The sequence below is a fragment of the Cryptotermes secundus genome, unplaced genomic scaffold (genome assembly GCF_002891405.2).
Source record: "Cryptotermes secundus unplaced genomic scaffold, Csec_1.0 scaffold478, whole genome shotgun sequence".
Lineage (NCBI taxonomy): Eukaryota > Metazoa > Arthropoda > Insecta > Blattodea > Kalotermitidae > Cryptotermes > Cryptotermes secundus.
Window position 1 is genome coordinate 315,590 of NW_019721767.1, and position 14,047 is coordinate 329,636.

General features: G+C 37.4%; 1 protein-coding gene across 1 annotated transcript in view; it reads right to left on the reverse strand.

Moving 5' to 3' along the window:
• Nucleotides 1–556: 556 nt before the first annotated feature.
• Nucleotides 557–14,047, reverse strand: part of LOC111875698 (beta-centractin) — a 30,636-nt gene continuing 17,145 nt past the window's right edge. The window contains exons 5-9 of the mRNA XM_023872143.2: nucleotides 11,805–11,948; nucleotides 10,816–10,981; nucleotides 5,728–5,901; nucleotides 2,856–2,918; nucleotides 557–2,743 (exon numbers count right to left, since the gene is read on the reverse strand). Coding sequence (XP_023727911.1) covers nucleotides 2,600–2,743; nucleotides 2,856–2,918; nucleotides 5,728–5,901; nucleotides 10,816–10,981; nucleotides 11,805–11,948 — 691 coding nt within the window. The 3' untranslated portion in view covers nucleotides 557–2,599. The remainder of the gene's footprint in view (nucleotides 2,744–2,855; nucleotides 2,919–5,727; nucleotides 5,902–10,815; nucleotides 10,982–11,804; nucleotides 11,949–14,047) is intronic.

Below are 14,047 nucleotides of genomic sequence, written 5' to 3' on the forward strand. Positions count from 1 at the left end.
AACATTTCGATTGTCTGATTTTTTTTTCAATAAAGGGTTAGAGCATGAATCCGGTTTCTTTATTGCCGCACCTTGTATACCATATATATCTCAACAAGTGAGATGCAATATACAGTGTCCAGACAAAAGGTATCCAAAATAATTATATCTCAGAAAGCTTTTATTATACACATTTATGGGTTACACCACTACAAAGGGAAACTATCACAGGTTTTTCTGAGTATATAACTTTCTCAATAAATTTCAAAGTGGCATGACAAATATCCATACTTGAAGCACGTTTGGTGTTACCATAGCCACAGCGTCCCTTATGTGGGCTTTCAAGTGTTGCAGGTTGTTGATCTTAACATGGTAGACAATGTTCTCCACATAAGCCCACAAGAAAAAATTCAGTGGGGTTAAATCTGGCGACCTAGGAGGCCCAGTGATTGATCCACTTCTGCCAATCTATCTCCCAGCCATCACTCTGTCCAAGTGATTCCTAACATGGTGGCAGAAATGTGGCGGCGCATGTGCATAAGCCAGGCATGGAAAAAAAAAATCTTACAGGGTTTTCCTTTCCGATGACATAAACCAGATATGTGTATGACAATTAGTTTCCAAGATATAAATTTTTTATTTTGGATACCTTTAATTTGGACACCCAATATATATAGGATATGAATATATGTGTTCGTTTGTATTTATACTTATACTTGAAATAACAGGAATAATTCTCTTAATCCTGTTATACAGCATTGCTCTCTAGTTATGAAATTATACATAACAGCATGTACATTTGAATTTTGAACAAAATATGACATATATTTTCTACATGTGATTTGAACAACTCACAGAATTGTTCAGTCCAACATGGGACTCTCTGCCCCAAAATTCCAATGATTTCATCCAAAAACTGCACAGCATTTATGTGCAGGATGCAGTCATCATGATTAGTTCTGAAGTATTCCAGTAAAGAGTACTCTGCAGCTATTGGATCAATGACAGAACCATACATCAGTTCCAACAAATTCTGGTGTCAATTTACTCCACCTACAGCAGTAGATTCCAAGATCAGATGGACAGGCCTGCTATGGAATCACCACTTGTTCCAATAATAGATAACTTCTGCAAGGAACACCATGTACAACAGGCACCAAGTACACCTACACACAAACCCTCCTATTGGTACAGGCATGTCAATGATATCTTTTGTTGTCTGGTCCCATGGTATGAAAGAATTAAGTAACTTCCAAGGGCATCTCAAAAGCATCCATCCAAACATCAGGTTCACAATGGAGAGAGAAGAGCATAGCATGCCAACATTCCTTGCTGTACTGAGAACGAGGAAACCTGATGCCATGATGGAACATACAGTCTGCAGAAAACAGCCAGAACATCTTGCAAGCATAACTTACAAGTTATATCTATAACAGAGTAGCTAGAAACATGCGTGGCATCTATAGACATCACAGCCACTACAATACACAGTACTGCACGACTTCTATAGGCATCATAACCACGTGACTTGTTAAGCGCAGACACCTCAGCACACCCTAGTCTCACATAATAACAAGTGTCCAGGCTAACTACTGGAAGAAAATCTCCAATAAACTTAAGAGAATGAGGGTAGGGGTCATAGGGAGACTTAACTTCACACAAGTCATGGAGCTGCAGTTCTACTTGCTCGGGAAACTGACATATCCATCTTTCATTCTGATAATACTGCATATAAAAACATCACGTACTCAATCCAACAGAAGAATCAGACCGCATGATGCTGTGTCTGCGTGTGTGTGTGTGTGTGTGTGTAGCAGATCCAAGTTAGGAATAATGCTATAATTTCAGCATTGTTTAGTATAATAATGAGATTTAATTTAAAAAATACAAACTTTCAAGGCCACTTTGCATATATTTTCCAGATATTGGCTTAAAAATATGCCAATGAATTGCTTAATTTTCCAAACTATGAATTTTTATGTCACTGAGCTTAAGACATAAAATTCATATGTATTTTTTGCTTAAACCATTCTTTTCTAATTGATCAAATACATATATGAAATGGGAGAACTACACCAGTTCCATATCAGCATTATCCAAGACAGTCTTTTAGGGTCGATGTCAGGCAGAATAGTTTTAAATGAACTGCATCCTTCAGGCAGCTTGCCTATTAATGTGCCTATAAACATTTTAAAAGGAAAGATCAGAAACAACATTCAAATTACAGCATGCCTGATTATTAGTTCGAATTATGGCAAAACAGAATGTTTTTCTATATAAACTGTACCTCCAACTAAAGAAATAGGTATCATACAAATTAACATTTTGTTTTACTCTCAGTTCTTCTACATATTAGTTCCAATAAGTGCTTGTTCCTGTCTCATCTTTCTTCTCCAGTACATCTGTCACAAACTCCAATTAATAATTTGTCTTATTTTGTAGAATAAGTGTGCACATCTACAAGAAGCAAATATAGAAATACTTCACAAGCAACCTGCATACTAGTCCAGTATCACACTTTTGAGGAGACTCATGTTCATATCTTTCGCAAAGACCACAGCCAAATGTCCACAGTGTGATAAGACTGGCAGAAAGCATCCAGTATCATGCCCACATCACTTCAGAATGTCTTCCTATGGATTGCACGCTGTCCCTCTTCATCATATTCCCTCTTCGATACCCACATTTTTTTGAAGGTGTCAAGAGATGCTAGGATTGAACCGCCAATCCATGTGGAATATAAGCGTTCCTGGGGTGCAGATATCTAAAGCAGTAACAGTACCACTATGTTAATAAACATAAAAACTGTTACTTTATAACATATACCCCAAAAAAATGTAACATGGTGAGTGAAGAGAGAATTTAATATAACTTACTCTTATTTTGATGTCTTTTGGAGCTAATTTTCGTATTTCTGATAACAGCCTATCACCAAATCCCTAGAATACAAAAAATAAAAATATAAGTCAAGGCAACATAAATATTTATTTACTCTTGGTTTATATAATGATGCTAGTAATAGCTCAAATTATACAAAATATTTCAGAGCCAGACTTGCACACTTAGGGTGACACAAGAGGAAATGGCAAGTAAACGTGTTAATACAACGATGGTTCTATATCAAACTGCTGAAAGGCTACAGGTATTTTATGTGGATCCAGAGAAAACAAACAAGAATATTAATGAGATTAATTTATTTGTATATTTAACGGGATACACCTTAACTATTCAAACAAAAGTTTATTGCCGATTGCATCATTTTGGGGTTTTCCTGTATGAAAGCTGGAGCATTCATAATTCAATCCAAGGGCTCTACTCCTTGGTCTTGTACAAAATCTCTTTTATAACATTCCATAAAAATAAGCCAAGCAGCGTTATGTCTGAAGATCCTCGGAAGGTAATGACCAGCATGAAAAACCCACAGCTTCCTGTAATGCTGAATCAAGCAAGATATAACTTAACAACCAAAATATGGAGGAGTTTCACCGTGTGGAAAGACCATCCTGAGTCTTGTGTCCAGAGGAAAGTTGCCTGGCAATGTGTTGATCAGACACCCCATTGTTTTTAAATGTAGTAAAATGCAATGTACATACCCTTTTTTTTTTTTATTTTTATCTGAGTGATGTATACACAGACTTGACCCCCCCACTGGTCATCTAACTGAATCACGCCTTGTATGGTGAACCTCGAAGCACCCAAGAATGCACACTCCCACGTCACATTTCTTGCATTTCAGCTGCCTTTCAATTTCATCACCTTCCAAATGACGTTTCATTATCATGGCATGATGAATGAAACCATGATATTTGAATTCACCATCAACTCGGAGGAAACTGAATGCACTCTGTATCTCAGCTATGATGCAAGTGTTTGGTTGCGACCACAGGAAGGCCATTATTCTCTCACAGCTTCAATGGAAGGGCTTGGCACTGATATACAGAATATAGAGTTTTCTCTCTAGTCCCTCTTGAATTCCCATACTTTCACTTTTCTGTCCCATTAGTCAAAAAGTCGAATATCTGAAGAGCGTAGTAAAGACGTGAACCTTACAAGCTGATAAACAACCAGGGTTGTTAGTGTTTCCAGTTGTTTTATGACACCAGAGACTGCAGAAGTTTGTGAAGTGTTACAAGCAGGAATAATCTTATAATGCAAAACCTTTTCTAGAGTAAGCATCAAAAATACAACAACAAAAAATAACAAAACAAAAATAAAAATAGAGTATAACATTTTTGTATAAATATTTTCAAAGCTTACATTATAATATGTGACACTATGTTCTTTGCTGATAAAAACAGAGTTAATACCATTTGTAATTCTGTATTTCAGCATCCTGTTGCACATCTTTATTAAACGTCTATGTATTTAGTCCATCAATAATGTAACAATCATTAAAATATTCATCATTCAACACCAACATGACATGTTTTGGCCACACACGGCCATCCTCAGATGTTTCGATGCCTCTAAACTGTTACACTGTTTTGATGCATGCCAAAATTGTGCGTTAAGAGTCTACTTAAATTAAAATCTTTCATAAAATCCTATCCACCTTGTAAGGAGCGTTGTCCACTTGTTTAAAGCTATGTGATGCATGTATTCCAGACAGTTTGTCTTAGCAGCTACGTCTGTGATCTGCAATATGCTCCTTGTTTGTGTGTTGATCTCTTGGGCATCATGTGGTGTTGTCTTCACTATGTTTGAAGAAAAGACTCATACCAAAATACGCATACATGAAAATATCAATAAACAATGAAGAAGCTAAGAAAACACGAACACAAGCCCAAATGTTACATATAAAAAATAAATAAAATTCTTATATAAAAAGAAATAACAATTAAATACACAACTTTCCCATGCCCACATACACAACACAAACATACGGCAACAGACATGGGGTAACATGGAACAATCCATAAATAAAAAATTACAACAAGAAATGAAGTGTACCTCAAACAACAACAAAAAGTGGCACACATGACTAAAGCCCAAAATACAGACCAGAAAAAAAAGAGCACTAGTGAAGACAACACCACACAATGCCTGAGGGAACAACACACAAACAAGGGGCATATTGCAGATCACAGACGTAGCTGCTAAGACAAACTGTCTGGAATACATGCATCATATAGCTTTAAACAAGTGGACAACGCCCCTTAAGAGGTGGATAGGATTTTACAAAAGATTTTAATTTAAGCAGACTGCAACGTGCAATTTTAGCTCACATCAAAATAGTGTTAACAGTTTAGATGCATCAAAACACCCGAGGATGGCCGTCTGTGGCCTAAACATGTCATGTTGGTGTGGAATGGTGAATATTTTATTGATTGTTGCATTATTGATGGACTAAATATATAGAGGTTTAATATCATTCCTTTTTCATAAAAACTGCATTAGATACAGCATTTTTAATAAAATTCTCAAAATTATTTAAACAACCAATAGCAACAGACATTTAAACACCCAACTGCAATGGGCATTTAAATAAACTCCATCCGGCTCACCTTACAACCATTAGAAAGTCTGGCATTTAAAGGTTAAACTTCACCCTTTCATATAAATACTATCACTATGGGATCTATTTGTACATATTTCTAGGGCGGAATACTTTTTCTAGATTACACAGCCTATAATAAACACAATTCCTGTGTTAATACTTTTAATTTCCCACAGATTTCAACGGGCCATTCTGCAGTATAATTTTACCTGCTCATACACTTACAATTATGCAAACTATAACCAATATACCTTAAATAATGTGGAGCCTCCTGAAAGAACAATATTTTGAAATAATACTTTGCGTAGATCCAGGTCAGATTTCTGTATGGAGTAGAGCAGAACCTCATGGAGACCCTCATACTCTTCCCCAATGAGGTCTGGCCGAAACAAAACTTCAGGCGCTCTGAACCGTGCAGGACCAATCTACAAATGATGGATTCAAAACAAATTCAAATTAATAATTCAAAGATGTGCATAACTGAAATGCCTCCAAAAATGACATAAATCATAATTAGGCCTGTAATGAAATTAACATACTGTGAAAAGGACAGGAAGTTTCCTAACGTCTACACATGCACAGTGTTTGCCATGTCTCTCCATCTAACTCTGAATATCCAAAGCTGAGCAAGAGAGGAAAATTATGTTTATATATACTGTGTACTCCCTGTCCTTGCCCCCACCCCACCCCAAAAGTAAATCAAAGTTTAGAAGTGTACTGTATATGATTGCCATGGTTAATAATAAGCAGGGCCCGGATTTTGATGACATGTCATCTTGTTTTCCTTGTATCCTATGCGATGCTCTTAAATATATAAATTTCAGATATGAGCTGCTGGTTAGAGAAATGTAAATTTTTTTCATTTTTTGACATTTTTAGGTTTAAGGTCATTTTTCATTTTGGGGGTAAGTTTTTGGTAAATTTTGGGGGATTTATGGGTATTTCTTGTCATTTTTGGACATTTTAGGGAATTTTTCTTCGTATGTTATCTGAAATGTGAATAATATGGAAGCAAAGTTTTATTTCTCTTTCTCCTAAGCGCTCTCTACAAAGGCCTTAGTATACAATAATAGGTTGTATTCCTGGCCCATCCTTTCCGTTCGTTTCACGGAAGTGCTGACAATACATATCATAAAACAGGGTACGGCGATGACTACTCACACTGCGGCTCTTTGTACAAAGCAATTTGCTTAGTTACACATATTTCTAGTCGGAATCTCTTGCTTCATATGACATTGTTGTTCAATAAAACTCCTTCTGTCTTCAGTTCCTCGCCCTGACCGTACAGATAAAGATACAGCTGATGAAAGGTTCTTGGTGAGAAAAGTTCAGTTCTGTGTTGCGCTAGAGCGATTAATTTTATCACGATGCCAAAAGCAAAGCGCGCTAAATCGTGTCATTTAAAGGAATTTGTAGCTGAGTTTGGAGATGATATATTTTCAACTGATGGTGACATTTTATACTGCAAGATGTGTGACACAAAAGTAGCGGCAGAAAAAAGATTCATGGTACAACATATCGGCCGCGACAAGCACATATGAGCAGTGCAAATTTCGAACAAAAAGAAACCTGTGCAAATGTTACTGCAACAGTGTTCATCTTGAGGTATAAATAAGTCATCGGATTCTTTCACAGATCTGTGTGATGCTCTGGCCTCCGCAAATATTCCATTTTGGGCTCTGAACAATGGAAAACTGAAAAATTTTCTGGAAGTAAACTGTGGTCATTCCATCCTGGATGAATCCACACTCAGGAAGAGCTACCTTTCCCAGTGCTACAACAGTATCCTGGAAATGATTAGGAATAAAGTGCATGTGGGAAGAAGATTTTCGTTTCCATTGATGAGACCTGCAATAAGAAGGCTCGCTAAATGGCAAATTTCATCATTGGAACCTTGGAAATTGGCGGACCAGGTGAAGTGTTTCTGCTTACGAGTGAGGTGCTAGAATCCATTAATCATTCCACAATTTGTAAACTTTTCAACAGGTCAATGTTTCTACTGTTGCCAGAGGGTATACGACACGACGACATCTTGCTTTTTGTGACCGATGCAGCCCCATATATTGTAAAAACAGGCAAGTCAATAAAGTCGTTTTATACGAAATTGGTGCACGTTACTTGCCTAGCTCATGCACTGCATAGTGTGACAGAGGAAGTGAGATCAAGATTTCCTCAAATAGATGCTCTCATGTCGAGGATGAAGAAGATTTTTGTCAAGGCTCCAGCTAGTAAAATGCTTTTTAAGTCTATGGCTCCTGGTGTTCCACTGCCCCTGGAACCCGTCATCATAAGGTGGGGAACGTGGATTGATGCTGCAATTTACTACTGTGATCATTTTCAGGTAGTGAAAAACATTGTAGATTCAATGAAGACGGAGGATGCGAGGGCAATTGAAGCTGCTCAGGAACAGTTCTCGTGCACCAAAATGGAAGGAAAGCTGGCCTTCATAAAGGCAAATTTCAGTTCCTTGACAGAAGGAATCCAATGCTTGCAGGAGAAAGGAGCAACTCTAGAAGATTCGCTCGCTCTGGTGAAAAAAATAGCCAGTGATTTGGAGAAAGTGTCAGGGAACATTGGTAAAATGGTGTCAAGAAAAATGAAAAGTGTTCTGGATAAAAACACAGGTCATGAAACATTATGCAGCATTTCTCGAATTCTGTCAGGAGAGTCCTTCAGTGCTTTCAATATTGAAGCACTTCCTGCTAGTGATTTGGTACACTTCAAGTACACTCCCATTGTGTCTGCAGATGTGGAAAGTAGTTTCTCCAAATACAAGAATGTGCTGTCAGACAATAGGCGCTCTCTCACTTTCGAAAATCTCCGCATTTTGACTGTCATCTATTGCAACTGTGAATAAGGTAAGATTTAAATATTGGAATATATACTGTATATTGTGACACGTTGCGCAAAGGAGAACCCCCCCCCCCACCAGCAGTGACGTGGCGGGTGAGTCAGCGCTCCCCTCCCCCTCCTCCGCACGGTAACGTAACGGTGACACAACCGGATTGTTACGGTAGTAACAGCGGTTACTACCACTTGCGTTGCTAGCAACACAGCACCAGGCAACAAAAGTGCCTATTACGTGGCCGTATTGTCCGATCGAGGCTACATAAGGAGCAGTGAAGGCTATTCACAGTTCAGTTGTACTGTGACAGTCAGCCAGTCAGTGCGTTACCGACGAGTTCTCAGTTCGCAAGTTGAAACATAGCAGCCTGCGAGTGTGCGATAACTAAGAAGTCAGCGAGTGGAAGACTTATTGTGTGCTTTCAAGACATAGTGAGTGCTGTAGTACAGTTATACTCGGAGAGTGTAATTCAGGGAGACTTGTATAGCTCCCGCATTATTAGTACATGAAGACTCTCGAAGAGAGTGTTAAGAGATTTTGTTCTAGGGTTTGTAAAGTGTGGAAACCCGTAACATTGTGATAATTAATTGTAGCCGATATTTGTAGATTGTTCAATAAACTAATTAACGATCTCTACGGCGTATTCAGTAACGAAACACGTTACATTGGTGTCAGAAGTGGGATCAGTGTCCAAACACGTTACAATATGTACACTTGATAAGCGTTCCAACATGGTAGAAAAAATCGTATAAAACATTTAGCTTCAAATTCAATATTGCTTAATTTTCAACATAAAAATGAGGAACTTAAAAGAGTAAAGATGAGTTCAGTGTTAATAAAGATTAAAAATACATTTTAAAATAATTAGTACATACTCTGACATATTACATTTTGGGGTAATATTTTAGGTCATTTTTCTGGATTTTTTCGGCCATTGTTTAAACATTTTCAGGTCATCAAAATCCGGGACCTGACAATAAGTTAAAAAGGAAAACTGTAACAGACACTATTTGCTTTCACAGGCCTGTTCCAGAGAGTTCTCCAGAGTAACCACGATGTGAACTTGTGGGTTTTCACTAGAGTCTGCACTCGCAAAATTAATCATATATTCATAACAATTTTATCTTCTAAACCCTATGAATGAACGAATGAAACAGCCACACATATCCTGTGTGAATGTGAGGCCTTAGCTTATTTAAGATTATGTCACTTGGGAACCAAGTGACTATTTTGATGCACCTACGTACAAAATCATGCGCTTCATTTGAAGCGCAGGATTGCTGATGGGATAATCAAAAGGGGAAGCACAATAGATCACTTTAGGTCATGGTGCAAGGGCCAAGAAGGCCCACCCCTTATACATTCATTCATTCTAAACCTTAAATCAAAGAAGAAAATTAAATTGGCTAGAACATTTACTTTTACCTACCCTTTCATTGCAACAACAACAACAATAATAATATCATTGTCAAGTCTGTAATATTGAAAACATGATGCTTTAAAATACAGTCATAAAAAAATGATCAAAACCATATAAGACATATTATAAAAGGGATGAAAACTTCCAGCTGAATTTCTATGGACACTATGTTAGTATTATACACATACTTCACACTCCTACATAAATTAGATTAGATTAACTTCATAATCATGAAAGACTACCACCATTACATTATCTGGACCGTTTAAATGTCAAACTCTCGAAAGAACGGCTAAAAATGTCTTGTCGTGTTGCCTAGCAAACACACGACAATATCTTCTGCTTTCCATCATATATGTGGTGCTTAGAAACGTAAATGGAGGGGTAACCATCACACAAACAAATATTCCAATTCAAAATTTCTAATGTTCTAATGAAAATTTGTTTGTGTGACAGTAACCTCTCCATTTTTGCATTACCACAGGATTTTCCCAGGCCACACGGACAATGTGGCAATTTACATGTGTGATTAGTACTCACTTTCTTGGGGCCTAGAGTGAAATTTAGTCATTACCACATTGTGGGTTGTCAACAGGATAACAACCACTTAGCAACAGCAGACCTGACAATTATGTAATCTTCTAGTAAGCGGCAAACTTGCCATAGGAGCTGCTGTGAGAGTTACCACGAAATCTACCAACTCTGGGAAGTTCCTGGACATGGCCCATTAGCTTCCAGTGTGCTATTCTATGAATCTCCTTGTAAACTGACTTAATTCCACAAACAACTGTACCTAAATCAGTACAAATACTGCTCTGTAATGCAAATAGATATTAAGGTCAGGTTTTGACACATACACCATAAACATGGTTGTCCACTTCAAGCCCTATATATTGTTTTAGTTCCATATTATTTCTTTTTTGCACAAAATGTTATAACAATTTTAAATCAACCAAGTTCGCATCACTATTAAACATATGCGGTTTTTTCACTTTTAAACACCGAACTGCTACTACCTATAAAGATTTCATTTATTATTCAGTCTTCATACATATAAAATAAAAGAAAACATACTTCTAATGTACTGCCATCAGGAAGTGTGTATTGGTACTTCTCAGTTTCAACAGTTTCTTCTTTCTGAGGATTGCTCGCAAGATAGCATGCTTTTTCTTTGATTGTTCGTACAATCTCAAATTCTGCTGTGGTACGGAAGTTGACTCCCTCCTTACGTAACAGCAGCCTATGTAAGAAAGGATTATATATTACAAAGGTCTCAGTGAAAACACATAAAATTGTTGATGACAACTGTCTACTTAGTTATTTTATGATTCTGTGTCAACTGATGAGGTTTCTTAAAAATGAATAATATATGGTAGGACAATTATGAATGATGAATTGGCAGAAAGTACTCTAGTTTGTTGTATTGTATGGTATTTATGGCATTCATTAGTATGAACATAAGAAAGTGACAACCTTGCCACGATAACCACCCCCGCACAGCATCTCCCAAATCTGAGTGAGATGTATTAATTCCAAGCTAACCAGCAAAATTAATGACAAACATAACAATAGGAACAACAATCATCATTATCTTGGGCTGGGTGCAGTGTTATACACCTGATGATGGCCGTCTGAGGCTGAAACATGTTGTGTAAAGGAGCAAGATCAAGGACACATAATATATTGTTTGCACTTGGGCCGGAGTTTATATCATTATATCATTTATGTAATACGATACTTAAGTGTTCCTTTAATTGCAACCTAATCTAGACTATAACGTAGCAACTTTATAATTTATAATTTTATAATTTACATCAATGAATCGAGCACACATAATAGACATAAACAACTGTAAATATGGGTCCAATGTTAGTTAAAACGGTTGCAATTCAAAAACACTTGTAAGTATTGTCATCACCTGATGATGACCATTCGGACAGTCAATACATGTAGTGATTATTAATAAACAGTTGACTGGGCATACATTCTTAGAGTTGCATAGATGGAACACAACAATTAGATTAAAACCAAGACCATCTGCCTACATTCCCAGCTGGCCATACCTGAGATATTTCGACACATCTCGTCCTGCAATATCAATTCTCATGATGCTATGAGGCATTGCAAAACCTTCATAAATTGGCACAGCATGTGTAACTCCATCTCCTGAATCCAACACAACACCAGTTGTGCGACCAGTAGCATACCTGAAACAACATAATTTCTGCACAATTTTCTTTACATGTGGAACAGTATCCCAGTTATCTTGCAGTGCTCAGGAAAGAAACAGTTACATAACTGAAACATTCTTGGGAAGCTGATAGTTGCTCTGCTATTATAAAGTTCATAGTCTTTTAAGGAACAGAAGATTCATTACTGCATTCACAAGGGTCTGCCACTTGTCCCATTCCCTGGATCCTGAGCGAGGTGAGTTCAGTCCACATATTCACGTTAAGAGAAATTTTAGCATTATCTTCCTTTCTATGATTAGGTCTCCCATGCGGCTGAGTTTTTATGCCTATTTCATTTCTACCATACATGTTACATGTTCTGTCCATCTTATACTCATCTGATCACCCTAATAATATCTGATGCAGAATGCAAATTGTAAAGTTTCTCTTTATGGCATTTTTCATCAGCTTCCTGTTATTACCTTCCAGAGTTTCCAGGGTAATCCTCAACGCCCTGTTCTCAAACATCCTTAATCTATGTCGTACCCTCATGGTTATAAGGACGCTGCTTTCTGTAAATTACACAGCCAACTGCTGCCACTGTTTAAGCTTGCAGTTCTGTACATATGAGTCTGCCAAGCAAACAATTACATAAGAGTGTTTTACAGTTGTACATTTCAGAGCAAAACACATGCCCGACTGAAACATTTAGCTGTTATAATAAAATTAGTATGAACTATGAATGGATGAGGACTGAGATGGAATCTGGCCTCACAGTGAACTACATTAGGCTCTTAACACTTCCAGTGCAGTACAAAATGTACTTGATTCTGCTCAAGTGGCTCTCCTTTATTCAGATATGTTTTACTTTATAATTCTCCAAATCAATTAAATTCTGTCATCCTTTGAGAACAGTCTGAACCATGTTAGTTCACTGTTCTATTCTTCCACCTTTCTCTGTCACAATTTTTACCATCTTCCATAATTCCTGGCATCATGATGGACCCACTGCTAGGTAATGGCCCGTACATGTGCATCAGATGAACATGTCATATACACAGTAAAGTTACGCAACAACAGAAGAGCTTATGCAAGCAGCATTCTCTGTGGGTCTACTCTGGGGCGATATAACTTGATCGACTTCATTTCTGTTAGTGAGTGCAATGCAGTTGAGTACAGTGGAGTGAAGTGAGTTGGTTGGTGAGCGGTGAGTTAGAGGACAGCTGCCATTAGAAACTGGTAGCTGATGCACAGGGTTGTTCAGGAACCCCGAGTAAGGGGAACATCCACCGTTGGAAGCAGTTACCAGGCAATGACTGGTGTAGACAGAGCAGACTGAAAAGACTTAGTGTGTGCAGTAGTGAATTGCAGAGTGTGTGAACTAGCAATAGTGTTATAGTTAGTTACAATCAGTAAATGGCCAATAAATCCAATTACCGATCCACAACCTGTCTATAGTGACACGCATACACCTAATGATATGGATGGTTAATTATACCACATCTTACATATGTCGATCAGTTACAGGTGTCACACTAGTTTTAGTAATGATCTATTTCATGATATTGTGTAGACTGTAATAATTGTGGTTGTAAAATGTAAACATACATTCAGCATGTTCCTGTATGTGCCCTGATGAAGTCTCAAGTATATTACTTAATCTTACACTGCTGTAAGTGCATCAAACGGTACAGCATCAAATGGAGGGATAATTTGTGAAAAATGAACTGGAAAGGATTTGGAACTAAGTGTCATGCCCTAATTGAGGTACTATCCTGGCATTTGGTTGGCGGGANCCAAATGGAGGGATAACACAGGCCAACAGCTGTTTTGGTGCCGGGGTATTTGGAGCTGATTTCATATGAATTTGATGCCCTGAATTCAAATATGGCATTAGTTTTTGCCTAGGAGCTCAAATTTTTAAGATATAACATTTTGGTGAAATATACGTTACACTATTTTAAGTTAAATCAGTGGATCAAATAAAAAACCTCAACATGGAATTTTTATTACTATATTATAATTATATTTTTATTTTATTATATTAAATACAAAGATAGAGGAAAAAATCATCGACTATATATAACAGTCAAACCAACTATAGTCACGGAACACTACGGAAGCTTCTTTTTCGT